The sequence below is a fragment of the Paroedura picta genome, chromosome 18 (assembly GCF_049243985.1).
Source record: "Paroedura picta isolate Pp20150507F chromosome 18, Ppicta_v3.0, whole genome shotgun sequence".
Lineage (NCBI taxonomy): Eukaryota > Metazoa > Chordata > Lepidosauria > Squamata > Gekkonidae > Paroedura > Paroedura picta.
The window spans coordinates 16,844,555-16,870,297 of record NC_135386.1 but is presented as its reverse complement, the minus strand read 5'-3'; the positions used below and the strand labels follow the sequence as shown (position 1 = coordinate 16,870,297).

At 53.3% G+C, this 25,743-nt stretch overlaps 1 protein-coding gene across 3 annotated transcripts; it reads right to left on the bottom strand.

The window, feature by feature from the left end:
* Positions 1–443: 443 nt before the first annotated feature.
* Positions 444–23,594, bottom strand: RGMA (repulsive guidance molecule BMP co-receptor a). 3 transcript variants are annotated; one of them, XM_077317636.1, is made up of 4 exons: positions 23,442–23,594; positions 17,441–17,556; positions 5,211–5,722; positions 444–3,161 (listed from the first exon to the last, which is right to left on the bottom strand). In XM_077317636.1, the coding sequence occupies exons 1-4, from the start codon at positions 23,453–23,455 to the stop codon at positions 2,484–2,486; spliced, it is 1,320 nt and encodes a 439-aa protein (XP_077173751.1). In that variant the 5' UTR covers positions 23,456–23,594; the 3' UTR covers positions 444–2,483. The 3 variants fall into 3 exon arrangements, with proteins under 3 accessions (XP_077173751.1, XP_077173752.1, XP_077173753.1); XM_077317637.1 differs by lacking the exon at positions 23,442–23,594 and adding an exon at positions 22,829–22,847; XM_077317638.1 differs by lacking the exon at positions 17,441–17,556 and having other exon boundaries at positions 23,442–23,559.
* Positions 23,595–25,743: the final 2,149 nt, after the last annotated feature.

The following is a 25,743-nucleotide window of genomic DNA, read 5'->3' as shown; positions in this document are numbered from 1 at the left end:
TCTAGGCCCTGGGAGCTCCAGTCTCCTCGTGAGCAAACTTGCCAACTCCCAACCTCCCCATCCGAGCCCAAGTTTGCCGACGTGGTTGAGGGATCCCTGTTTTGTGCTCTCTTTCGAAAGAAATGTCAACCCATAGAAAAGAGGAGACGACCAACAGATCCCTGGCAAATCAACCAGAGGGGGCGGGGTGGGGCAAAGTAGTAAACACATATTGTCATCAACCACTTGAAACAAAACTCACACCTCTTTATCTGTACTGTACAGCCACTCAAGACCATCAGGAGGTCCCTCTCTATATTACAGACATAATAATTTACAACCAAGGGCTATGGCAGGGGTAGTCAAACTGCGGCCCTCCAGATGTCCATGGACTACAATTCCCAGGAGCCCCCTGCCAGCATTTGCTGGCAGGGGGCTCCTGGGAATTGTAGTCCATGGACATCTGGAGGGCCGCAGTTTGACTACCCCTGGGCTATGGAATTGCATTTGAGTGGCCCAGCGGGGATACTGTAGAAAGAAAATGAGGGGTAGAGAAGAGAAGCCAGGCTGCTGGGGGGGTTGGAGCCTCAGTCCACCAGGTAGGACACAGAGATGTGGGGAAACAAATTGGATAGCAGCACTTAAGAGTAATCCCATGTGATAAATTTGAAAACAGTGTACACCATAGTCTCCCGTAGCCCTAACCAGCTCTGGTTTATACGCCAAAGGGCTTTTCTGCCTTCTGATCTTCCTTGCTTATATATACCTGTTGCTTCATCCCACCCCTGAGCTTCCCCATTCTACGTATGTTTTGCTCCCACTAGTGGTTGATTCAATATTACATCACTTCTTGTCTGGCATATTGCCCAAACTTCGGGTTTCAATGCTAGACATAAAGCAATGTAATATCAAATCAACAAGTAGATGGAGCAAAACACGGGCAGAACACACCCCAAAAAGCTCAAAGAAACAGGAACACTCCTCAGTTACATATTGTTCCTTACTTTCCCCCTGTTTTCTTTCATTTTTAATGTAATGCTTGAAAGCTTTTAATAAATCTATATTTTCACAAAAAGGGAAATGAGAATGTGGAAAAGCCCCATGTCAAGGGACGTCATGTTTCCATCAATGCCCCACCCCAGAAGAAAATCCACCTCTATTTGCTGTGCAAGGTCAAAGTTAAAAGAAGTGGCGTGCACCAGGGCAAATGCTGGCAGGGGCTCATGGGAATTGTAGTCCAGGGACATCTGGAGGACCACAGGTTGACTACCCCTGTCGTACACCACTGAAATACTGGCCTAGAGTATCCTGAGCGTATTGGGATGAACGTGAGAGGTAAAGGTTAGAACCAGAGGATGGAAAATGAGGTTACAGACAGAAGGCGGGCAGTGTGCCCTTGGGCAAGGCCGAAATCTGCTATCCAGGAAAGGTCAAGGAGATCCCTGTTGCCGCCAGCCAATAAGGGGAGGGCCAGGTGGCGAGGACATGAAGCTGGCGTGTGGAGTCGCTTATGTCACTCCCTCACTTCCAGGTACAAGTGGAAGGGATAAAGAGTAGCTCTAGGAATTGTCAGAAACTTCATGATTTTACAATAGAGTTTCCGGAGATCCCTAGGGATACCCACTCTCACTTTGCAGTTATCCCTGGATGTGAATCAGCACTGAGGCTGGCCATGTCCCCCCCCCCCCTTTTATGTTTCTTTCACGGCCACCCCCCAACGAAGGCGGGAAACCAACATTATCCGCAACCCCAGATACCCCCTTTTCTTACCCAAAGAGCAAACATCCTGCTAGAGGAGGGATCAAGAGATTCTGGAAACCTGGATCTCCTCCTCCTCCTCCTCCCGTTCATTCCAGGACCGACGATGGGAGTATAGGAAAGGGGAGAAGAGGGCAGATCCCAACCTACGAGCCATCCCCAATTTTGACCAGGCAGCTGCCTGCAGCTGCACAAGGGTGAGCACTGATGCTTTGGGGTGCATCAGCCACCACTACAAACAAGGAAGGGCATGCTCCGCATGCGTGAGGAGGAGGAACATGGGTGAGGCATTTCCCCAGGTGCAGGCGTTGGAGACAGCATGGGCATCCAACATAAAGAACTGCTCAAGAGGGAGACCTCTGGGAGATCTTTCTAGCTGGGCTTTTGACGACACGCCCTGCGTGGTTGTGATACCACGGCTCCCTTCTAGCAACGCTGGTCCCCTCTGCCTCTCCGACAAGGACCCAGCTCACACAAATGCCAAAGTCACAATCACCACAACCATCTGAAACACAGACAAAGGAGCGCGAGGGAGGGAAAGGGCCTCCCATAAGTCTTAGCGATAAGAGGAAACCGAGAACGCGGCAAACGCGAGTCGGAGTCGTACGGAAACTCTTCGCCGTGGAAGAAAACCTTTGTGCAGCAAGGAGGTCGAGGACTCGCTCAGAGAGGCCGCCCGCTCCCCGATGGCTCAGTTCGTACCAGGACAGCGGTCCGTTTCTTAGTTGCCTCTGCAAGGTGAAGGCCTATAGGAAAATGGCCGAGAAGGGGCCCAAATATCCCAGCACAGCCAGGAGAAGGACAAGAGGAGCAGTCAGCCGAGAGGGAGCCGCATTCCTGGGCTGTCCGTACAAGTGCAATTTCTCTTTGTTGGAATGGAGCATCTTGACGTCCTCGAAGGCGTAGTAGGCGGCCAGCGTGAAGTTGACGTCCCCCGTGGTCAAGAGGTCGAAGACGCAGGACTTGAAGTACACGTCCTCCACCGGCAGCTTCTCCCGGCACTTGGCCGTGGCCGTCTCATGGGTGAAGGCCTGCCCCTTTTGGCGAGGCTGACTTTCAGTGGCCGGTGCAGCCGAGCGGACGGCCTCAAAGTCTATCTGCTCGTTGAGCGGGCAGCCCCGCAGGCAGAGGTAGAGGCCCTGGTTGTCTCTGTCCTCCACGGCGTTGACCACCTCCTCGGGCATCCGCACAGCGAAGGTGAGGTAGCGGCCAACCTGTCTCACCACAATGGTGGTCCCAATGTACTTGGCTTGGATCTCAACGTGCTGCCCTGACACCTTCTCGGTGATCTTCAGGCTGTTGGCCCCGTTCTTTTCGCCGCCGTTCTGGGAGCCGTCCGTGAAGGCCGCTGGGAGTTCATCCATCTCTGCCTGGTAGACCTTTTGGTCCACACACTCCTGGAAGCTCTTGAAGATGATTGTGAGCTGCAGGGACAAGGGAAGCGGGGGGAAATGGTATGAAAACGACAGGATAGCACTGCAAAGAGCTCTCAAATGCAGACAACAGCCTACGCTCAACTAGCATTCCGCTTTGTTCAATTTGTGTTGGAAGACTGCTGGGTAATTGTAGCCTTCACCTGTCGATGCTCACCTGGCCGGCGGGCACAAATTGGAGCAAACAGGAGGGGGCACAATCTTGTTGGGGAGGAAAATTATGAAGAAAAATAGAGCCTCATCTACTAGCAGGAAGTTTTGACCATAGAGTTTCTTTGCAGTTCCTAGAACTACCTCTGTCACTTCCAGGTAGCTCTAGTAATCACCCACCAGGAACTCTATGGTCAGAACCTCCTCTCAGTGGACAAGGCATTTTCCTTTTAATTTTTCCATTGGGCTGCTTCCCCCCACCAAACATTCCTATTAGTTGTCAGGCACAACCAGGAAATCTCACACAAACCCGCACTCTCTCCTGGTGCTAGAGCATTGCTATTTCCTGATAACAAAAGGAGATGGCTGAACACATGAAGCCATTTTTTATGGAAGCAGACCACTGATCCCTCAAATTCAGTATTGTCCGGCAGTGCCCCGTTGGGGTCTCAGCTTTTCTTCACTGCCAACTACCACACCCTTCTAGCTGCAGATCCCAGGAACTGAGCGTGGGACCTCCTGCAAGCAAAGCACCTCGGAACCAGAGACTCTCCCTAAAGGGAGCTTCCAGCAAGATCCTATCCCGCAAGATCAAAGCAAATGACACCGAATCAGACATGGCTGGCATCCTGTTATTTTGGGTTTCTGCAAAAGCTCGATGGAGCCAGATACAAAAGGGATGCACATTCTAGGGAGAGGACATAATTCAACTAAGCCCCCCAAATAAGCTTCCTTAGAAACCTAGCCACAAGGGTCATCCTCCTGACCGACAGCCCCTCCCCAAGTCTTCTGCCCAGTCTAGACTACTGCAAGATGCTATTCCCTGGAGCGGCACAGAAAGACCACCCAGAATCTTCAGAATGTGGCAGCCTGTCTTTCCACTAAGAACTGATGCCACCAACACTTGTATGGGAGCGGTTGTATCTCAGCTAGGTCCCTGTTTGGTTCCGGGCCCAAATTAAATTTCTGGCCAACTATTAAAGCCTGTAGTGCGGATGCGTGTCCGTATTTCATGAGAAGCCACCCTCTCCATCTATCCACCATCTACCATGTCAAAGACAAGCTTCGTGCCTGTCCTTTTCAAGCTCCCCCCCCCTTTTACAGGCTATTTCAGCAACAATCCTAAAACTTTGCAATGGGCTGCCTTGGGAGTTCAAAGCTGCACCCCCCATCTCTGCTCTCCATGGCTTGTGTTGTGTGCCTCTGTTTAAAAGCTCTCTTCATTTAAATCATCCTTGCCCAACCTTTTGACCATGGAGGAGGTCCTGAAATATTTTGGGGGCTTCAAGGAGCCCTGAAACTGGGCCAAAAGTGATGCCAGCTTCCCATGCCCGAAGAGGGCTGAGGAGGGGGGGGGGAGAGAAAGGACAAGATCTGAGGCTAGACTGGGCATCTAGTTCTGCCCCCTTTCCCAGGTGTGGTGACCATGTGAGAATGCCAATCCTAGGTCAATGCATGTGACTGGTTTCCTGCTTTTGAAGCAATGCTGGGAATAACTGGCGGCTGAGTCTATTAAGGCAAGAGGGGAAAGCTTGGAGAACTCTCATGAAGCCCCAGGGATACAGGGGGCCCTGGCTGAGAATCCTTGACTTCAATGAATTGGCTGAGTATCTTCCCTCTTTCCAGGCAGCCGTGGGGACTGCCGAATGGAACACATTCATTGTTACAAACTGCATTGGGTTGGTATTCCTGAACATCAGGAACTATTTGATAACTAGGTGTTATTAGGAAGGCTAAGGCGACACGGGCAGGGTCACTGACTCTGGGTTGACTCCAGGAGATTTCGGAGGGTCTGGAGGGGTTTGTCTCCATGCAGCAAATTAAAAATAAAATGCATTTGGAAGGAAAGAAGTCTGGCCACGCCCTGAGGCAGGTCCACTGTGGATTTACCTGGCTGGTGGCCGTCGCTGTGGATCCTGGCCAGACGGGGGTGTTGGTCACCTGGACGTTCAGGTAGTTATTGTCTATGAGAGGCCACGCCCCCTGGACTTTGCACGTCTGGAACGTGTCCGAAAACGTCCGGAGGTGGGGGTCCCCGAAGAGCCCGCAGTGGGTGTAGTTGGGCGGGGGGGCGTGTTTGTGGAAGCTCTTCTCGTAATGGCAGATCTCCGGGCTGTCCGAGCGCTCCTGGCTGTCTCCCCGGGGCGGGGGGCGGAGGCGGGGCAGGGCCGTGGGGCCCTCTTTGGAGCAGTTGTGCTGGGCCATGAGGTCGTCGATGCCGTGGACGGCGGAGTGGTAAGCCAGGTCCCCTCGGCAGGTGCGGGCCGTCCGGTGGGTGCAGTGGGCGTAGGTGCGCAAGGCCGTGCAGAATTCGGGGGTCTCCTCGGCAGCCAGGTGGTGAGGCCCCGACGTGGCGGCCAGAAACTCAGAGTTGCATTTCATGATTTTGCACGGCGACATCCCTAAAAGAAGAGAACGGAAAGGCAAACGTGAAAATCAAACAGAGGTGGTATATGATTCCTTGCTTTTCGTATATTCATTTCAGGAAAGATTTTCTCCCAAAGCTTGCCTTGGTGGTCTCGGTGTATCTGAAGAAGGGCACCTGCACATGAAAGCTTGCGCCTTGTTGGTCTTCAAGGTGCCCCTGGACTCAAGCTTTGTCCTTCTGCTTCAGACCAACATGGAAGCCCACCTGAATCTACCTGAAGAAGTGGGCGTGCATACAAAAGCTTATACCCAGAATTGAACTTTGTGGGTTTTAAGGGTGCCCTGGATTCAAACTTTATTTAGGTGGTCTCCACTACCTCTTCCTGGACATTCCTCTCTGAACATGCCCGAAAACAGGGGTAGTCAAACTGCGGCCTTCCAGATGTCCATGGACTACAATTCCCATGAGCCCCCTGGCAGTCCATGGACATCTGGAGGGGCACTGTATGACTATCCCTGCCCTAAAGGGAAGCAAGGATTCTTTTGCTATTTATGTCTTCACTTCATCACTACTCCATCTTTCTCTCCAACCTGGGCCCAAACAGCTCCTGCTATTCTCCCCTTCTCCATGATATCCTCACGACAACCCCGTATGGTAAGTCAGGCTGAGCGTGTGACTGGTTCGATGTCACCCAGCAAGCTTCCATGCCAGAGTAAGGATTTGAACTCAAGACTCTTGGTTTGACACTCCAACTGCTGTAGCACACTGCCTCTCACAATGCAGAAACGCCATCTCAAAGCAACCAAGCAGTGGAATCGCTTGTTAACAATGACCCCGTAACACAAGGCCTCTCTGTCCAAGGTACTCCATGCCCCCGTGGAGAAATTTTTGTACATAGAATTTAGCAGGTGAGGGCAGAAAGTGCAAATTCCTCCAAGAGGCCTCTAGAGGGAGACATTTCCCTGAAGATGTGGCCGATACCAGCTCTTGGAAAATCCACCTTCCTTTGCTGCTTTGCAGGAGTCTCCATATGAAGCTAATTTCCCAACATCAGGTGTCCCATAGAAGCACGTCTAGACCCCCATGCTCAGGGGGAAGAGTTCACAGGTCCATGTGCGACTGAGAGAGACCAGACTGGCGCAAAAACCACCCACTCACGAGCACACAAAATGGGGGAAGGAGCAAAATGTGCTCCTTCCAGACGTCCATGGACTACAATGAGCCAACATGGGCTCATGGGAATTGTAGTCCATGGACATCTGGGGAATCACAGTCTGCTCCCCCCCCCTCACCACTGCAAGTTACGCCGAGCCCGTGCAGAGAAGCCAAGATTTATTCTAATCTCTCCTTGCTCAGTCTTATCTGATATCCAGTCCCAGATTTTGGATATTGGGAAATCAAGTCCGCCCCCTCCCCACCCACAAGCCGACACACCCTGCGCAAGCAGGATATTCTTGGCACAGCCTGGGAAACGCATTTTGCACCGGAGCCAAGAACGCTCCGTTTACTCCATCCCCCCTAATCCATTTTCCATCAGCCCGGGAGACATCTGTACGGCGGCCGCAGGTGGCCGAACACCAAAATTATCCCGGAGGAAGGAAAAATCTGAACTCCTTGACCTTGCGCACGAAGAGCCTGCTTCTTTTGTCAAAAAGCAGGGCAGCAGCGCCAAAGCAAAAGGACCATTTGGGCTCTGAGCTTTGCTGCCTCGCTCACCTCGCCTCTCTGGTTACACCCCGTTTCCTTACAAAACTGCACAAGAGAAGGTGGAAATGGGCTTCTTGGCTCACAAAGGAACGGATGCAGTCCGCCTCCGTGCCCTTCTAAGCGAGAGCAGAGCTCCCTTCCGAGGCGGAATCTCCTTTCCAAGGATAAGGACCTCAGAAGAGCCCTGCGGGATCAGAGCAGTGGTCCAGCCAGTCCAGCATCCTGCCTCACCCAGTGGCCAACCAGTTCGTCTGGACTGCCAGCAACAGGGTGTAGCGGCCAAGGACTTCCCCTGATAAGAACACAAGAAGAGGAGCCCGGCCAGATCAGACTAGTGGTCCATCTAGTCTAGCATCCTGTCTCACAAAGCAGCCAAAAGGTTTCCCTGGAGAGCTAAGAACAACAAGGCAGAGAGGATGAGGCCTTCCAAAGAACCTCAGAAGAGCCCGGATGGATCAGACCAGGGGCCCATCTAGTCCAGCATCCTGTCTCACCCACTGGCCAGCCAGCTCCTCTGGAGGGACAACAACAGGGCATGGAGGCCAAGGCCTTTCCTGATGTCGCCTTCTGGCTCTAGGATTCAGGGGATTAGTGCCACTGAATGGGGAGGTTCCTCTCAGTCACCATGGCTAGTAGCCATTGATAGATTTGTCCTCCAAGAATCCATCTCACCCCTTTTGTCTATTCCTGTGGCCATCACCCCATCCTCCGGCCGTGAGCTCCAGATTCTAGCCATTCCCCGTTTAAAGTATTATTTCCTTCCACCCATCCCCTGGAAGACATGGTTGCCTTGGAGAACGGACTCTCTAGCACAGCACCCCAGTGAGATCTCTGTCCTCCCCAGGATCCATCCCCAAATCTCCTGGGAGTTTCCCAGCCTGGATCTAGCAACCCTCCCCCCACATCTCTCCGCCGCCCGAGGGAATTTGGCAATCCTAGAGGAGATTCCAGTTCTGTTGCATCAATCCCAATTACGTTGCATCGATCTGTCAGGGACATGCACAGAGTTGCTCTCGGGAGTGTCCCTGGCTCTACGGAGCGGAGGGGTGTTGGATTCCCCCTTTCGGAAGGTCCCAGTCGAGGCCAAAAAGAGTCCCGGCAGGTGGCCGGTCCGGGAGCGGCCAGCTGAGCCGAGCCAAGTTAGCCATTAAGTCCCCGCCTTTGAACTGCTAATTGGAACCCAAATCTGGGCCCCCCCACCCCCCTCAAAAAATAAAAGCCCCATTATCATGCTTGCCTTTTGCATGATAAAAGCAGAGAGTCCCATAAAACTGATTCGGCTTGGGCAGCCACAAGAATAAAAGGCAGAGGGGAGGAGAGGGGAAGAATCTAAGGGGAAAGGCAAGACAATGCAACAGGCCCTCCAGAGGGGCTGCGAGAAAAGAAGGGAATGGAGCAATAAATCCCCCTCTATTTTTTGGAAAAGAACTCTCTGGGGTTACTGCAGGGCAGGGGGGCAGGGGGGCGGTGGGGAATGGGCTTTACGGGGGAGAGATGGAGGAAAAAATGAGAGAGCTTTTCATAAGGCAGAAACCCCGAAGGGCTTATTGGGAAGGGGGGACTCCCTGCACTTTTCCAGTGTGCAATATTTGTGTTTAAGCATCTTTGATCCGGCTGTAGGTCCTCCAGTCTGCAGGGATCCGTCCCCCTGGGGACAATGCCTGCTTTGGAGGGTGGGGGCTTGAAAACCCAGCTGGGGGTCACCAAAAGTCAGCTGCGACTTGGCAGCCAAAAAGCAGAGGAAAAAGGGTGGTTAAAAAGGTGCAGAAAAGACCCTGGACGGGCGGAGGGCAGCCGTGGATTGACACGGGGGTTTGCTCCAGAGTGAAGCCTGAAGGAATCCTACTTGGATTCTTCTATCTGAAGGAGGGTGCCTGGGCACAAAAGCGGATCCCAGAATGAAACTTGGTGGGTCGGCGGCAATTGCAAGAGAGCTCCAGGCCCCACCTCTGGAGGTTGGTAAGCCAGACGAGGACCTCAACCCAAACTCACAAGCCGGTTCTTAGGTTTTTCCAGAGGCTGCACCTGACAGATTCCAGCCTGGTTCGAATTGTTCCCCGCGCCAAGGAATTCCACCGGGGTTGCTCTCCCTAAGAAGGAGGGCTCCACCTCCCCCAACAAAATGCTCCCCTCTCCCTACCCCCAACCCTCTCATGGAGGGCACCACCTGAGAGCCGTCCATCAAAGTCCCCCAAGCTCAGAAGCCAGGAGCCCCCTCCCCGAACTGCCCCACCCCCACCCCCCTGGGGTGAGAGCCTGCTGGGGGAATTAGGAGCAAAGTCTGCCAGAGGTGGACTTCAAAGCCGAGGGGACAGAAATATCTCTAAGAAGTGAAATCATAAACCCAGGATGGAAAATTGACTCCCGCCAGTCCCTTCCCCTCTCCCTCTTCAGAACAGCAGAAACAGAACTGGGGGAGGGCCAAAGCAGAGACTCTGGTTGCCACCCCCGGCTTGGGGAACGGCTGGAGATTTGGGGGCTGTCGCGGGGGGAGGGACCTCAGCAAGACCACACCCGTGCCCACCCTCTAAAGCAGCTGATCTTAGTGCTGGTAATTCCGGCCGATCTCCAGCCTCCACCAGGAGGTTGGCAACCCTAATCCACAATCTAAAATCCTAGGATCACTGCACATCTGCTTCCCCTGGCAGCCCCCAGTTCCTGAGTCATTCGCTCCGCCTGCAAATCTTAAATCTGCAGACACACCAGCTCCCCAGACATTTGGCCCCTCCGAATCCCTGCGCATCTCGACGGGGAAATGGCCAAACCAGGGGGACCTGGAGGAAATCCCAGGAGGCAGGGAGCACCCACCAGCCACCTTGCGTCCCGCACTGCGTCACCAGAACAGAAAGCGAGATATTAGGGGGGGAATCACATTGACCTGGAGGGGAAGCTCTGACAACGGATACGGCCGGATTGCGCACTCTTACGGCGCATGTTTCTCGCATTTGCCGCATGGCTTTCTCATCGCCACAGTCCTATTTTCACATTTCTTGCACCTTGTCTTGTGCTCTTCATGCTAGACTGGACTATGGCTCTTTCCTCTCACACTCATTATGCACAAATCTCTTCCCTCCCCACCGTCAGTGATAATGGGGAGCATTTTGTTATGAAGCGATAACCTTCTTCCTTCAGTTCGAATGTGGTCCTATGTTTTCCCTTCGGCTCAGCCCTGAATCCATCAACGCAGAAGGACAGCCCTTCCCCCACTAGAATTTCGGTCTTGGGACCTCTGGCGAAACCTGACTGGGTGCACGGGCTCCCTCCCTCCCTCTCTCTCTCCCTCCCTCCCTGCCTCTCCCCTCCCCCCCATCCCTTTCACACTCGTCCCAACCCGAAAGGAACCCTGGAAGAGGGCCCCAGGCATGCTCCTCTGGACCCGGCCCAGTTGAGTCCCCGCCAAGAGACGTTGCAGCCTCTCCGTTGGAGGTGCCGATGATTCCAGGAATGGGTGTGGAGAATCGGCAGAGAACGGTCCCTCCAGCCCGCGGACAAAAAGTCATGAGAACAGTTCAGGTCTGGGACGCTCCTCTCTCCCAGCGCCTGTACTGCAAAGAACCCTCCCTCCCACCTCTTTCTTGCGTCTTTCCTTCTCCCCGCAGTGCATGGAGACCCTGTAGGGTTTTCCAAAGCAAGAGGACATCTGCTGCAGCCTGCCTTTGAAGCAACCTGGGAATCCCTCGATGGTCTCCCCTCCGGGGACTCTGCAGGGCCAGCTCTGCTCAGCTTACAAGAGATGAGGAGATCAAACCAGCCTGGGTCATCCAAAATCACTTATTAGCTGCCTAAGAAACAAAAGTGTCTTCAGCTGTCCCCTAAACGCCCAAAGGGAGGGGGCCTGGCGCAGGTGGTTCTATAATGGAAAGGCCCTGTCTCGTCCACCCATCTTTGGCTGGCAGGACAGAAGGGAGGGCCTCTCCCTGTGATCTCAGTCTCCAGGAAGGAATGCACGGGAAAAGAGGGTCCTTCAGAAACCCGAGAGCAGGCGTGGCCAAACTGTGCTTTCCAGATGTCCACGGACTACAATCACCATGAGCCCCTGCCAGCATCGCTGAACTGACCGCTTCATTTTTTGCAGAAAGAAAGGACAAAGGTATTCACACTGGTCATCTCTGGGGAGGAGAAAAATGGTTCACGTTTCAATCAAACACCCGTCACAATTTTCACAGCCCCACTTCCTTCCTTCCTTCCTTCCTTCCTTCCTTCCTTCCTTCCTTCCTTCCTTCCTTCCTTCCTTCCTTCCTTCCTTCCTTCCTTCCTTCCTTCTTAAACAACCCACATGATGGGATTTGCACTCTTATAATTACGATATTGGACAATTACAGGTTGCAAGGCCTTTTAAAAAATTTTTACGAGGAAAGTCAGTCCTCGTGAAAGAAAAAAATGGGTCTCCGGGCTCTTTGCGCAGGCAGAAGGGCAGGGGAAGGCCGGCTCTGCTGTGACGGGGACACAATTCCCCTCCCACTCTAGAATTTCATTTCCTTTTCACGCAAGCAGCATTGATTTATCTGTACCTTGCTTTCTCCTCCCCAGAGGGACACAAGGCAGCTTACAGTGCTGTTCTCCTTTGGACACGGTTGCCCGGGAAGTGCCCCGTGTCCCTGGATTTGGCATTTTCCCCTATGCCAAGAACAGCAGCAAATAGTATGTAAATAGTATGTTAGATGCCCTACAGCAGGGGTGGCCAAAACTGTGGCTCTCCAAACATCCATGGACTACAATTCCCATCCATGGACTACAATTCCCATGAGCCCTTGCCAGCAGGCAAGGGCTCATGGGAATTATAGTCCATGGACATCTGGAGAGCCACCGTTTGTCCACTCCTACCCTACCCTACTGCATGGCCTTCCGGTGACCCAGTCGACGTCTTGGCTGAACGGTGTTGACCAACCACCCGATCCCTACCGCTGCCCCTTTCATTCCTGTCTCTCCCTTTCTCCTTCCCCGTGGCTGATGCCACCCAGGTTTCCAAACCTAACCAGAACGTCAGAGAAGCTGGATCTGGGCCAGCAATCTTTTCCCAGCAACAGCAACCAGTGTCTTCTGAAGACTCATGAGTAGGACGGGATGGAGAAGTTTGCCGCCTTTTGCAGGTACGGGGCCCAACCTGGATAACCAAGGCTAGCCCAATCTTGTCACGTCTTGGAAGCTAATTGGGATTGGCCTTGGTGAATATTGGGGTGGAAGCCCACCGAGAGCCGAAACGCAGAGACAAGCGACAGCCAACACCCCCCCCCCAAAAAAAATCTCTTGCTTTGAAACCCCTTCTGAGTTGTCAGGAGCTAGCTGTTGCCTTTCCACCACCAGCAGCTGACACGGAGAGGTACACTGCCCCTGAGCATGGAGGTTCCACCTAGCAGAGTTCGGTCCCAGCGAAAGGTATTGCTCTAGAAATCCTTTGAGATTCGCTCCAAAAAGGACTAACATCTCAGGTTTAACAAGGAGCCCCCCAGAGCTGCCGAGTCTGCTCTCCCTAGACCCAAAGTCAAAACCGATTCTTTCCCCCTGGCCCTTTTGCCATCTCTCCGGCATTTGGGGGAATCTCTCAAGCTAAGCGCGGCCTTTTGTAAGAGCCGAGGAGGTGTCTGGAAAAACCTTTTTTAAAAACCCTCCTTTCAGTTTGGCTGCGGAGCTGAGCTTTGCCGGCAAAGAGGCACGAGCCATTTATCAACTTATCTGATAAAAACATCCCCTGCCCGGCCAGCTCTTATCCGGGATTAACCACACGCCTCGGACAGGAGAGCTGCTCCCGATCGTGTGGCTGAGGGGAGACGCCTGCCGTGAATCGCAGGCAGCCAGAGTGACCGTCCGATCTTTGCGGGCCCCTGCGAGGAACGAGGGCCCACCTCAGAGAAGATCCCGAGCTCCTTCAACAGAGCTCCATTGGCAAGGAAGGTCCACAGCCCCAAAGTTTTGACCGAGGAGGACCCACCTTGAAGTGACACTGTTTGAGTGTGGGGAGGGGGGCACCTTTGAGGCTAGCCAAGTGTTATTCAAGGTGTCAGCTTTCTTCCGGTGCAACGGAATGGGAATGCTAGTCCATAGATACAGGCAGAGGGCGAGCAATAAATTAGCACACGGCATAATACCAAGGAAGCGTGCATGGACATAAAAGCTTACACCCTGAAGAAAGCTTTGTTGGTCTTAATGGTGCCCCTGGACTCAAACTTCATTAGAATCAAGGAATCCTAGAGTGGGAAGGGGCCACGCAGGCCATCTAGTCCCCCCCCCCTGCTCCATGCAGGATCAGCCTCAAGCATCCCGGAGAAGGATTTGTCCAGCTGCTGCCTGAAGACCACCAGTGAGGGGGAGCTCCCCACCTCCTTAGGCAGCCCATTCCACGGCTGAACTTCTCTGAAGCCCATGATACTGTGGGGTCTTTCCTCTGCTGCCCACAGGAACCTTTCCCTGCCCTCCTCTAAGTGACAACCTTTCAAATACTCCAAGACAGCCATCCCATCCCCTCTCAACCTCCTCTTCTCCAGGCTGTACATGCCCAAGTCCCTTTGCCATTCCTCACAGGGCTTGGTCCTTAGACCCCCGATCACCCCCGTCACTCTCCTCCGCACCCTTTCCATTTTGTCCACGTCCTTTTTGAAGGACTAACACAGCAACCCAGCTGAATCTAGTCAGAGAAGCATGCCGGCACATGAAAGCTTACCCCTTGAATAAACTTTGGGGGTCTTCTAGATTTCCCTGGTCTTTATCCTGCTGCTTCAGACCAACACGGCCGCCCACCTGAATCCAGCTCCTCCAGGCAGAGGCAGATTTAGGCCAGATCTGAGAAGTTTCAACTCCGTCGGCTTAACAAACTCGTGGTTGGAAAGTTGGACCGGCCTGGCCTCCCAGCTGGGCAAAATGCATATGGGCTATCCAGGTACAGGGGCGGCCTGTCTTATGGGTGAAAATACAGCCCTGCTGAATGTAATGGGCTTTATCTCGGGAGAAATACGCCCAGGATCTGGGCTGGGAGACCAGAACGCAACCCAAAGTATATTTCTGCGGAAGCACAAATGCATGTGGAGAAAGGCCGGAGCATCTGCAGGGTTGTTCGGCTTGAGAAGAAGAAGAGTTGTTTTTTTCACAGCCCCCTTTCCACCAGGTGTCCCAAAGAGGCTTACGAGCCCTTTTCCCTTCCTCTCCCCGCAACAGGCATCCCTGTGAGGTAGGTGGGGCTGAGAGAGCTCTGACAGAACTGCACGGCAAGAACACGTCTAAGAGAACCGTTGCGGGCCCAAGCTCACCCGGCTGGCTGCCAATGGAGGAGGAGAGGGGAATCAAGCCCGGTTGTCCAGATTACAGGCTCTTAACCACTACACCACGCTACGGAGGGAGAGGAGAGAATTAAAAGCAAACCTGAACTGCTGGGAGAGAAATTAACCCAGTTCTCACCCTGTTATAGCACTGGGGGGGCATCCAATCAGAGCAGAGGCAAAGAGGAATGATCTGAAATTAGCCATTGCCGGAGAGCACGTTGGCCTGCAGCCCCGTCAGCTTGTGAAAAAAAAAAGAAAAGCATCCGGCATCCTTACGGAGAACAGGCCTACTACGGAAGCACCCGTCTTCAGTGGAACCTGCATGTGCAGAGGCAGTATACCTTGCAAGAGCAGATGTCGGTGGCGTTTTTAGAAAGCATTTACCTGGCCTGTAGCGGAAGTGGGACTCCGCACCTTGGACCAGCCCACGTTCTAAACGTGGCCGATGGATGTCGCTTTGAAGCACAAAACGTTCGGAAGAGTTAAGGGCAGGGCAGAAACGGCAGAGCGAAGAGGCGACTGGGGTGTACAGACCTCCACCACCCCCATAACCCCCTTCATCACCTCCTGGGGTTTCCATGCAAGCAGGAAGGGGGTTGATCCCCTGTTTTAAGACCCCCAGGCTTGTGGAAGAGTCTGGGAAATCCAAACATGCTGCACAAATCGAAGATCTGATATTAGGCTTCCCTTTACCAACCGAACAAGCGCGTTTTGTATGTTCTGTGTAAACTGCCCAGAGCCGTATGGACGGGTGGTATAAAATTCTAAAAGGAATAAAAGAAACTCAGCAGCAGAACGGATCGGGCCTTCCGAGCCAAGCTGCCACTGGGGTGGAAGGTTTGCTTTTTAACGCAAGCTCTCAAGAACAGGCCCAAGAGCTGCAGAAACCCTCTTGGAGTCAGGGCGCATGGGATGCATGCCCAGTAGATGCAAGGGATGCATGCCGCAAGCGTGTAATGATTCCCTCTCCCTCCTTCAAACAGGGTGCTGCGTGGTTTCCTTGGTGCGACCGGTCCCTCGTTTGCAAAAGACAAAAAGGTTCAAATGAAATAAGAGTCTCCCCCACCCCTCCCCAGAACACACCATTTTAGGAGATTTAACTTCTGGCGCATTAATCATTTCGGTGACTTTTCCTCCTTCTGCCTCCAGTGGAGGGGGGGGGAGCGAGGGAGGGAGGGTGGCGGGGGGAGAGCAGAGGTAAAGAAACTGGAGAGTTTGGGAAGGAACAACCCTCCCAGTGTGAAGTTACGCTCCCCTCCCCCAACCAAAACAAGCCCTGGGAGCTCGAAGGAATTTGCCATGCTGAGAATCGGCCAGAAACATGGTGAAGAGCGGCCGGGTTGGGGGGGGGGGGGGCTCATTGGAAACAGATGGCGTTTTCAGCTGTGATTCTGAAAAATCTCTCTCCCTCTCTCTGCTCTTGACACCCTAAAAACAAACCCTGGTTTGTAAGCGGGCCGGAGGAGAAAGAAAATCGGGGGTCGAGGGGTTGGGGGGTCTGCAAGAGCAAAGTCAGCCAAGAGGAAAGGGATGCATTGCCCAAGAAGCCGAACTGAACCAGGACAGGGGCTGTTTGGAGAAGGCGGAGGGCGATGCTTGTATTTTCAGGAGATCCCCCCCCCTCCCTTTTTTATTTTTTTTTTTTGCCCTGAAACGGGCGACGAGCGAGAGGAACATCTGGCAAGACGTTTCAAAGCCAAGGATGGAAGCAGCAGAGGCAGGTTGGGGCAGGCAAGGCAGCGATCCGCCAACACTCCTCCGAAAGTGGATGTCAAGAGGTATCTTGTATCCCGCCCCCCCCCTCCAAATGCGGAGCTGGTCCCCAGAGATGTTATGCTCCAACCCTGGGGTAGTCAAACTGCGGCCCTCCAGATGTCCATGGACTACAATTCCCAGGAGCCCCTGCCAGCGTTTGCTGGCAGGGGCTCCTGGGAATTGTAGTCCATGGACATCTGGAGGGCCGCAGTTTGACTACCCCTGCTCCAACCTGCCCATTGGACCGATTTGGCTCAAGAAGTCTCCCCCAAAGTAAAACCAGGTCCCGGCAGAACCTTAAAGACTAACGCCGTTCATTCTGGCAAAGTCTACTGGTTCTGCTCTACTGCTAAGCCCGGCCTGTCTGGAATGAGCCAGCTGGGCAGCCGTGTTGGTCCAAAGCGGCAGGAGAAGGTTGGACTCCAGCGGCACCTTGAAGACCAACCGGGGTTTGATGCCAGGTGTGAGCTTTCGTGGCCCGATCGATTCAGGTGAGTCTCCGCGTTGGCCGGAAGCAGCACGACCAAGTTGTAGGCTGGGGGCACCTGGAAGACCCACCAAGTTTCCCTCAAGCTGGAAACTTCCATGCGCGGGCACATTTTTGGTGTGCACGTACACATAGGCCATTCGCCCCAAATAAAACGGTGGGGGTCTTCACGGAGCCCCTGGACTCAAACTTGGTTCCGTCTGGGATGAGCTTCCAAGAAGGAGAGGGCGCACCTGGCCTCCTCCACTCCTTCCCCTTTCTGAAACGTTACAAGCCCCTCCAAAGTGGCAGGAAGGGCAGGGAAATACCCCCCACGGCTGGAGAGAAAGAAACCTCGAAGAACCACTGGACTAGAAGTTTTCAACGGGTGAGAATAAGCGTAGCCCCTTTCCCCCTACCCCTGACGGCCGGCCGATGCGCTTTCCCCTCGCCTGTCACTCGGAGAGCCAAATAGATCCCACCCGACTGGCCAGGAACCTTCCCAAAGGCGTCCGGAGGGGAGAGCGCCACCGAGATCCCCCACCCGACCCGAGGTCCGCGCAGGTCTTACCTGGTGGGAAGATGCAGAGGGAGAGGAAGAAGGCTCGGAGCAGGCCCAGGGCATCCCCTCTTGCCCCTCTCCCCATAACCATCCATCCAGCTGCGCCTCTAAGTACTATCCTCTCCCTAGAGCGGTGGGCCAAGACACAGAGAGGAAGAGAGAGAGAGAAAGAAAGAGAGAGAGGGAGAGAGAGAGAAGGAAAAGAGTCAGGAGGAGGAGAGGTCAGACAATTCGGCTGCGAGGAAGAGGAGACTCAAAGGCAAAAGGACACCGAAGGAGGCAGAGGCAGGCTGGCCCTGAGGAAGAGGAGGAGGAGGAGGAGGAGGAGGAGGAAGCATCCGGCTGCAGGGGACTCCGGCGGGGTTCTGAGAGCACACACCGAATTCCACCCGCCTCGCCTCTGGATAGAAAACAGCCCGAGCCATCAATCATGGCCGGGCCCCTGCCAATGCCTGCAGACCTGCTCCTCGCCTGGCCACTCAGGAGAGAGGGCCCGCCTGCCCCGCCCAGGCACTGCTCCGGTTGCAGGAACGTCAAAGGAGGGAGGAGGAGGAGGAGCAGGCTGCAGCTGGGTGCCAGACGCTGGAGCCGCAGAGAGGCTGGGCTGGAGGAGGAGGCAGGGAAAGGTTACCGCGGGGAAGGCAGGGGTCGGCAACTGGGGGGCCCTGGGCCAACCCTGGCCTCTGCCGTCCTGCTCGAGAGGTGGCCGTCCTTCCACAAAGCAGTTTTCTCCAGTGGGGATTGGCCTGTGGATGTATCCTGCTTGCGGCACTGCACGCTTAAGACGCCGGCAAGCCCTCCTGAGCCAAGTAGATTGGTGATGCTGATCCCTCAGATATACTGTTCTTGGACGTGGAGGTTCCATGGCGCTCTCAGGGCTGCTTAGTGCTCCAAACGAGCCAACTGTGTCCCCCCAAGCGCATGGCAGGAAGAGAGACAGTCTCGCACTGATAAACTTCATAAGAGGATGACGGAGGGAAGGGGTTTTTCAGGGTGGACCCCTCTTTGGGGGACCCCTCAACGGAAATTCACCCTGTGTCAAGTTTTGGTTGTTGTTAATTTCCTGTTGATTTTCTCCCCCCCCACAACAAAATAATTTGAAAATCCGTGGAAACATCACTCTGCAAGATCAAACGGGAAATTATTCCCATAACTATTTTGAGCGGCAGCATGAGTTCAGTGGTTAGCACAGCCTTATGACCATGGAGAAGCCCCTGCAATATTGCTCAGGCTTTGAGGAGCCCCAGAACTGGGCCGCAAGTGTGGCGGGGATGGGGGAAACTAGGAGAACCTCACTGAGCCCCAGGTTAGCACCTCAAAGGAGGCAGATCCTAATTCCAGTCCACACTGGCTCACCCAGTTCCCTGGCAGACTCCCATGAGTTCTTCTCTTTTGGGGTACAAGCAGACACACTCTGCAAGTTCCGTGTCCCCCGTGATTTTTAAACTTGATCTGCAGGAATGTGAAGAAGCAGATTTGGGGTTTAGACCACCGGAAAGAGTCTCCAAGTGGCTTCCAATCACCTTCCTTTCCTCTCCCCACAACAGACACCCTGTGAGGTTGCTGGGGCTGAGAGATCTCTGAGAGAGCTGCTCTGTGAGGAAACCTCTGAGAGAGCTGTGACTGGCCCAAGGCCACCCAGCTGACTGCATGTGGAGGAGCGGGGAATCAAACCCGCTTGTCCATATTAGAGGCTGCTGCTTTTAACCACTGCACCACGCTAGCCCATGCGTGTTCCCTTTTCGATCTGGGTGTTTTAGAAACCTCTCCCCTTTGGCACAGGGTGAAGGGAAACGCCCATGGTCTTAACGTGTGACCAGAGAATTCATTCTACATTTCTGGTGGGCTGAAGACGAGACAAGCCAACAACCTTCCCTTTGCACTCCTTTTGCAATCTAAAGTTTTCTTCTAGCTATAAGCATTCGTGTCCAAGCACATTTCTGGAAACTGCTGGAAATTTAGCGTTGGAGAGGGCAGAACTAGGGGACAGCTCCGCAGGGAGGTGAGGCCACTCTAGGACTTCTTTCTCCTGGACTCTATGGTTTACCATAAAGACTGCCCTCTGCAGTTGACATCTCTTCCAGGGGAACTGATCTCAGTAGTCGAGCTCCACTGCAGTTCTTGGAAATCGCCAGGTAACTCAGAGACGAGGGAAATGGGGAGGTTTTGATTTCTTCCAAACTCACACAGGCATCAGCCTGGAAGGAACCAGGCTCCGAAAAGTGAAGGCATTGGCCAAGGCCGTCCCTAGCAACGGCCCAAAAAGCCTCAGCGGGGGCCGTCCCACCCCCGCCAACGGAGCATAGCTGTTGGGGAACACTCCTCACAATACCGCCTAGACGTTTGGGGTGGAACAATGCCTGGGTTGTAAACAGACTTTGGCAGATGGAGTTTCTCTCTCCCCTCCTGCGGGAGACACCTCCCAAAAGGAGGTATGAATGCCACACATCACAGCCTGGGCCCCAAACCATCCATCAGGGGGCTGGCTGAGATTCTTCCTTCTGCGTATTTTGTTCTCTGCAGGGAGCCGGGCCTCTTCCGTCCTCCCTACGGAGCCGGCTCCGAGCACCTCCCCCCCCCCAATTCCAGACAGTTCACTTCTCTGGTGTCCACTAATCCAGCTAGAGAGCCAGCTTGGTGTAGTGGTTCAAAGCGCGGACTTCTAATCTGGCGAGCCGGGTTCGATTCTGCGCTTCCCCACTTGCCGTGATATCAGGGCTCTCTCAGCCTCACCCACCTCACAGGGTGTCTGTGGTGGGGAGAGGAAAGGGAAGGTGATTGGAAGCCGCTTTGAGACTCCTTCGGGTAGAGAAAAGTGGCATACAAGAACCAACTCTTCTTCTTTAATGATATCAGGGCTCTCTCCGCCTCACCTCCCTCACAGGGGGTCTGTTAAGGGGAGAGGAAATGGAAGGCAAATGTAAGCCGCTTTGAGACTCCTTCGGTGGAGAAAACGGCATATAAGGACCAAATCTACTTCTTCTTCTTCTTCTTCTTGGTCTTTGAGGAGCCCCTGGACTCAGACTTGCTTCAGCCCAACACGGCTACCCACCTCTGTGGCTCACAAATCTATGCAGCGCATTTTTCCTTGCAAGATTCAATGCAGCCTGGAGTTCCTTCATGCCCAGCAGATGGCGTTTTTCCTAGACTATGGCAGGGGCGTTGTGTGTGTGGGGGGGGGACCTGTGCGGCCAACGCGGGGAGCTGCACGCTGCTTCCTTAAACCACACATGCCATTATGGCCCCCTTTGCGTGCTTCCCATTAAAAGCTCCATTTAGGGAAATTGATTCCACCTCGAAGCGATTGGGCTGCAATTACTTCAAACAGGCAGCAATCAAGATTCACGTCCAAACAACAGGGAACTTTCATCTCCTCCTGGCTGAGAACCACAAACAAACACATCTGCCTGGCAAACGCACACCACAGCGGCAGGGCTCGGCTGAAGGGAAGAAGACAGACCGAGGCCTGCAGGTGGCGAAAACAGAGCCAGGGACCCTTGTCTATTCCTTGTTTGGGGTTGCCTCCAGCTGGGGCCTGGAGAGCCCCTGGAATGAGAGCTCATCTCCAGACTACGGAGATCAGCTCCCCCCCCCTGGAGAAAAGGGATGCTTTAGAGGGGGGACTCGGAGGGACTGAGCACCACTGAAGCCCCTAACCTTCTCAGGCTCCATCCCAAAATGTTCCTTTATTTCTCGGCCCGGGTCTGGGAACCTTGCCCCCATTCTCTGCTGGTGACCTGTGACCGCAGAGGGACCAAGATAGCTTAAAATAGAGCCTCCATGTACAGGAGTAATCTGCCTTGCTCCCCAGAAGACATCGGATGGCTGGATCGGAGGGTCTTTTGTTCCAGGGCCCTCAGCCTCCTGTTTATTCATTCACTTAGATGGGGATTCAGGATGGCAAACTCCGTTCTCCTCTCTTCCATTTTATCCTCCCCACAACAACTCTGTGAGGTAGTTTAGTCTGGAAGGGTGCGCCTGGCCCGAAGTCACCCCGGGAGCTTCCATGACAGAGTGGGAATTCGAACCCGGATCACCCAGAGTTTAGCTCAGCAACCTAACCACTGCACGACACTGCCCTTCTCTCTTGATTTTCGGGCATCAGCAGGTGTTAACGCATTCCTCCAAGGCCAGGAAGAACTTTACCTGCTGGTTTCCAAGACTGGCCTTTCCCCACTTGCTAAATAATGCACATTGCAAATGTGACAGGGCAAAATCCACAAGCAAGTGTGTTAGATCCATGATGGATTTTGTGGGTCAGTGACTCATCCTAACCCAAAATCAGGGGTAGTCAAACTGTGGCCCTCCAGATGTCCATGGACCACAATTCCCAGAAGCCCCTGCCAGCGAATGCTGGCAGGGGCTTCTGGGAATTGTAGTCCATGGACATCTGGAGGGCCACAGTTTGACTACCCCTGCCCAAAAACATTGCCAAATGGCTTGCAATGGCATTATTTACCATGGGTGAAAGCTATGGGTTAGGCCAGGCGGCTTCCCCCAAGCCCACCAGCACACCTAGATGTTATTTCCTGCAAACCAATTGGGTCAGTCGCCTACATTTCCCCCCCGCTAAAAGTTTTCTGGACAAATTTGTCTTCCGCCACCTGATTTATCAGTTGCAGTCTAGTGCATTGTTCAACTTTACACAATATTAAAACAACAACAACAACACCCAAAGAACTGATTGTGTCTATGTCCTTGAAAAAATTCTATTGATTTGGCCGAGTTTTGCAATAAACCTTAGTGGGGTTTGTGTGAGAACAGCTCTAGGAGAACTGTGACTAGCCCAAGGTCACCCAGCTGGCTGCATGTGGAGGAGCGGGGAATCCAGAAGGGGCTGCTCTTAACCACGACCAAGCACACAGAAATAAAGTGAGTGTGGGGAGGTTGAGAGAAGAAAATCTGGTTTAACCACACTTGTAGGGCTGTCTTTCATATGACCCGTGGAATGAATGGGATTTGCATGTCTGAAAAGCATATTTAGGGTGGGTGGGTGTGGGGGGGATACCTGCCTGTGACATTTGGCATGGGAGATCACGCACTGGCACTGACAATTCAGCTCCGGATTTTGAGGAAGGGAAGGCAGCAAAACAGCTGGGTTGAAAAAATAAAATCCACCCCCTGTCTAATTTTTTTCCCTTCCTGAAGAGGAGACAGTGGCTGTCTTCCTCGTATGCTGGCTGGACAGACAAGCACGTTTGGAAGAGTTTGGAGGGGGGGGGGAAGAGAGATGCAGGAAAAAAATTATGTATTGATTTAATATTTTAAAGGCAATTACATTGGCTTAAGGTTGCAGTCCCTTAAGAGCAAGATCCAAGGGAACCCAAATTGCACGCGAGGAAGTATGCTTAGGATCACGGCCTGCGCAGGTCCTGATCCTGCGCACGTTTTACTCACAAGTAAGACACACCAAGGAGTTCAGAAGGAAAGTCCACCCGCTAGGAACGCCTCCCAGACCAGCAGCCTTTTAATCCGGCGTGCCTCCTTTGAAGTAAACCATGATGAACGATGCGGAGCAGACCCCCAAATCTCTGCCATTCATGAGGCTGTGGTAGCAAGCTCTGTCTTGCGCCGACTCGGGAGTAAACCCGGCTGAAAGGCTGGGATTTACGGCCGAGTAAACGTGCAAAAAGGGGGAAAAATAAAAAAATCAAAAGCCAATCTGTGCGCGGGCTGAGTTTACTCGGGAGTAAACCCATTGTGTGCAAGGGGGGATGCCACCCAAGGAAGCGGGGGGGGGGTCAAATTGCCAGCGAGGAGGTGGCCACGAGATCCTCAACAGGTTCTCTGTGTAAACGGGAGCGGGAGGGGAAGCAAATCCAAATCAGGGAGACGGAACAGGTGTCTTGGGCAGGAGGGGGTTGCAAGGGCCAGTCAATCAAGGAAGGGAAGGGGCTGCATGCAATTCTAAAAGTTGCCCAGGGTAAACGGACCCCCCTCCTCCAATAACTGCCCTCCCCAAAACCATTATTGCAAGGAGAGGAAAATCCCCCCTGGGCAGGGGGCTTACCTGTGCGGCTGCATGGGCGTTTGCACCTGGGGGGAGAGGAGACGGCGGGAGGCGGCTGCAACCCAGCTCTCCCTGGATCGGAAAAAGAGGGGGGGGGGGTGGCGGAATGGTCTTCGCTCCAGCTCCCCCCCCAACTCAGCGTGCAGCGCCTCCGACACCCCCTCCCCTCTCAGAGCAGCCGCAGAAAGCCAATCCCGGCTGCCAGAGTGGGGGGGGGGGTCTGTGTGTGTGGTGGGTGGGTGGGTGGGAGGTGAGACCGCTTCACTTCCCAGTGTAGATGGAGCCCCAGCAGCCAAGAGGAGCCAGGCGGGGGTCTCGCCTAGATGCTCTTGGGCGGGGGGGGCAGGGGGGTGGAAGATGCAGGCAGCTCGGGAGAAAGAGGGGGGGTCTATCCCTGATGCCTGCTCACTGATAGAAACTCACCTCCCCCCCCTCACAAAAGGGAATATAGAGGCTCTTGCGGTGGGGGTCACACCTCCCTGCCCAGAATCAGGGCCAGTTTAACCCTCTTCTCTGCCCCTGCTGGGGATTTGAAAACAGAGAGGGGAGAAATGAAGATTTGTGATGCAGAAGCTGGGGGATACGTCAGAACCGATATGGGAGATGGTGCTCACGGTTTAGGTTTATTCATCTGTCTGTCTGTCTAATTGCTAGGCCGCCCCTCCCTGGCTCAGAACATAAAAATCATACAAAGGTTAAAATAATAAAATCTAAGTCATGAAACCAAAGTATAGACCAGCAAGCAGTTGTTGATACCGCTGCTAAAATAAGAGAACATTGAAAACACAGGCTAGGACAGGAAAAAAAAACAGGGTGACTTGAATGACCAATAAGACTGAGAATCATTATATCGCATAGCATGAAAAAACGGGTGAAAATCAGAGAGCAACGCAATTAAAAAATATATCAAATATACTGTGAAGCCTTCTACACATAACAATTTCCCATACAACAACCCTGTGAGGTAGGGTAGGCTGACAGAAGGTGACAAGCCCTGGGTTCCCCATGGACTACCCAAACGGGTCTCCCCAGTCCAAGCCTAGATTCCGACTGGCATCACAACAACCTTGTAAAGGAGGTCTCTACTACTATCACCCCCCTCAATATTTGCAGGTGAAGAGGAGCGTGCCTAACACTATTTAAGCTAACCTGAAGGACTGGGTTCGATTCTCAACTCCTCCTCCACGCGCAGCCAGTTGGGTGACCTTGGGCCAACCCCAGTTCTCTCAGAGCTCTCTCAGCCCCACTCACCTCTCAGGGTGTCTGCTGCGGGGAGAGGAAGGAAGGTGATTGTAAGCTGCTTTAGAGACTCCTTCAGGTAGTAAACAGAGGGGCACGAAAAAACAATTCTTCTTCTACCTGTGACCTAAAAAAAGCAGGTTAGTGTGATCTCATAATCTCTCATGAATTTTAACCGGGTTGGCCCCGGTTAGTATTTAAGGTAGAAAATACCAAAGTGGTTACGGAGAACAGGCTGTGTCTGGCTGCTTCTGAATGTCTTTTGCACGGAAACCCCAGTGGGGTTTTAGGCACTCACTGTGGAAAGAATTATTTCCTTGTGTCTGCCCTGTAGCTACTGCCCACCAGGTTCACTGAATGCCCTCAAGTCCCAGTATTTTGGGGCAGGGAGAAAACATTCTGGGACCATGGCCTCTGCAGGACCTTCCCCCGTAGGATGCTGTGCTCAGGCGGAAAAAACCTGCTCAGGGTCCCTGTCCCTAAAGAGGTAAACTGCCTTAACCAGAGCCAGGGCCTTTTCGATCCTGGCCCCGTAATGATGGAATTATCTGCCATAGCCCTGCAGTACCTTGGATAGTTCCACCCGGCCTGAGGCTGAGGCCGGAAGTAACGTCTAATTCTGTGGGCCTCTCTGCCCGATTCTGTTGGATACACACTTTTCTTGGATGCTTTTGGATGCTCTGGGCTGATCCTGCGTTGAGCAGGGGGTTGGACTAGATGCCCTCTGTGGCCCCTTCCAACTCTATGATTCTATGATTCTATGATTCCCGAAAAGCAGAGATGCTATACTTTAGATGGAATGACCCCCCTTCCGACCCCGTAAAGACAACCCTACAGTCTATTTTAATAATTGATATTCATTGTTGGCTTATGATTTTAAGATATAAGGCTTTTTAAAAAGGTTGAACGCTCTTGTTTCGATTTGAAATAACTTTGATTTTATACAGGGATTGTGTAGACTCACAAGATGTAATCGGCACTAAATCCACAAAAATCCCATCCAAGGAAGGAAGGAAGGAAGGAAGGAAGGAAGGAAGAGGCAGTGTCCCTTCCTCTGGAGAAA

Bases quoted from the DNA above. Each gene is read 5' to 3' on its own strand.
- RGMA (XM_077317636.1), bottom strand. The intron at 5,723-17,440 runs GTAAGACCTGCG...CTCTTCTTTTAG, and splicing joins CCTCTGCATCTTCCCACCAG to GGATGTCGCCGTGCAAAATC. The intron at 3,162-5,210 runs GTAAATCCACAG...TTGTCCCTGCAG, and splicing joins CAGCGACGGCCACCAGCCAG to CTCACAATCATCTTCAAGAG.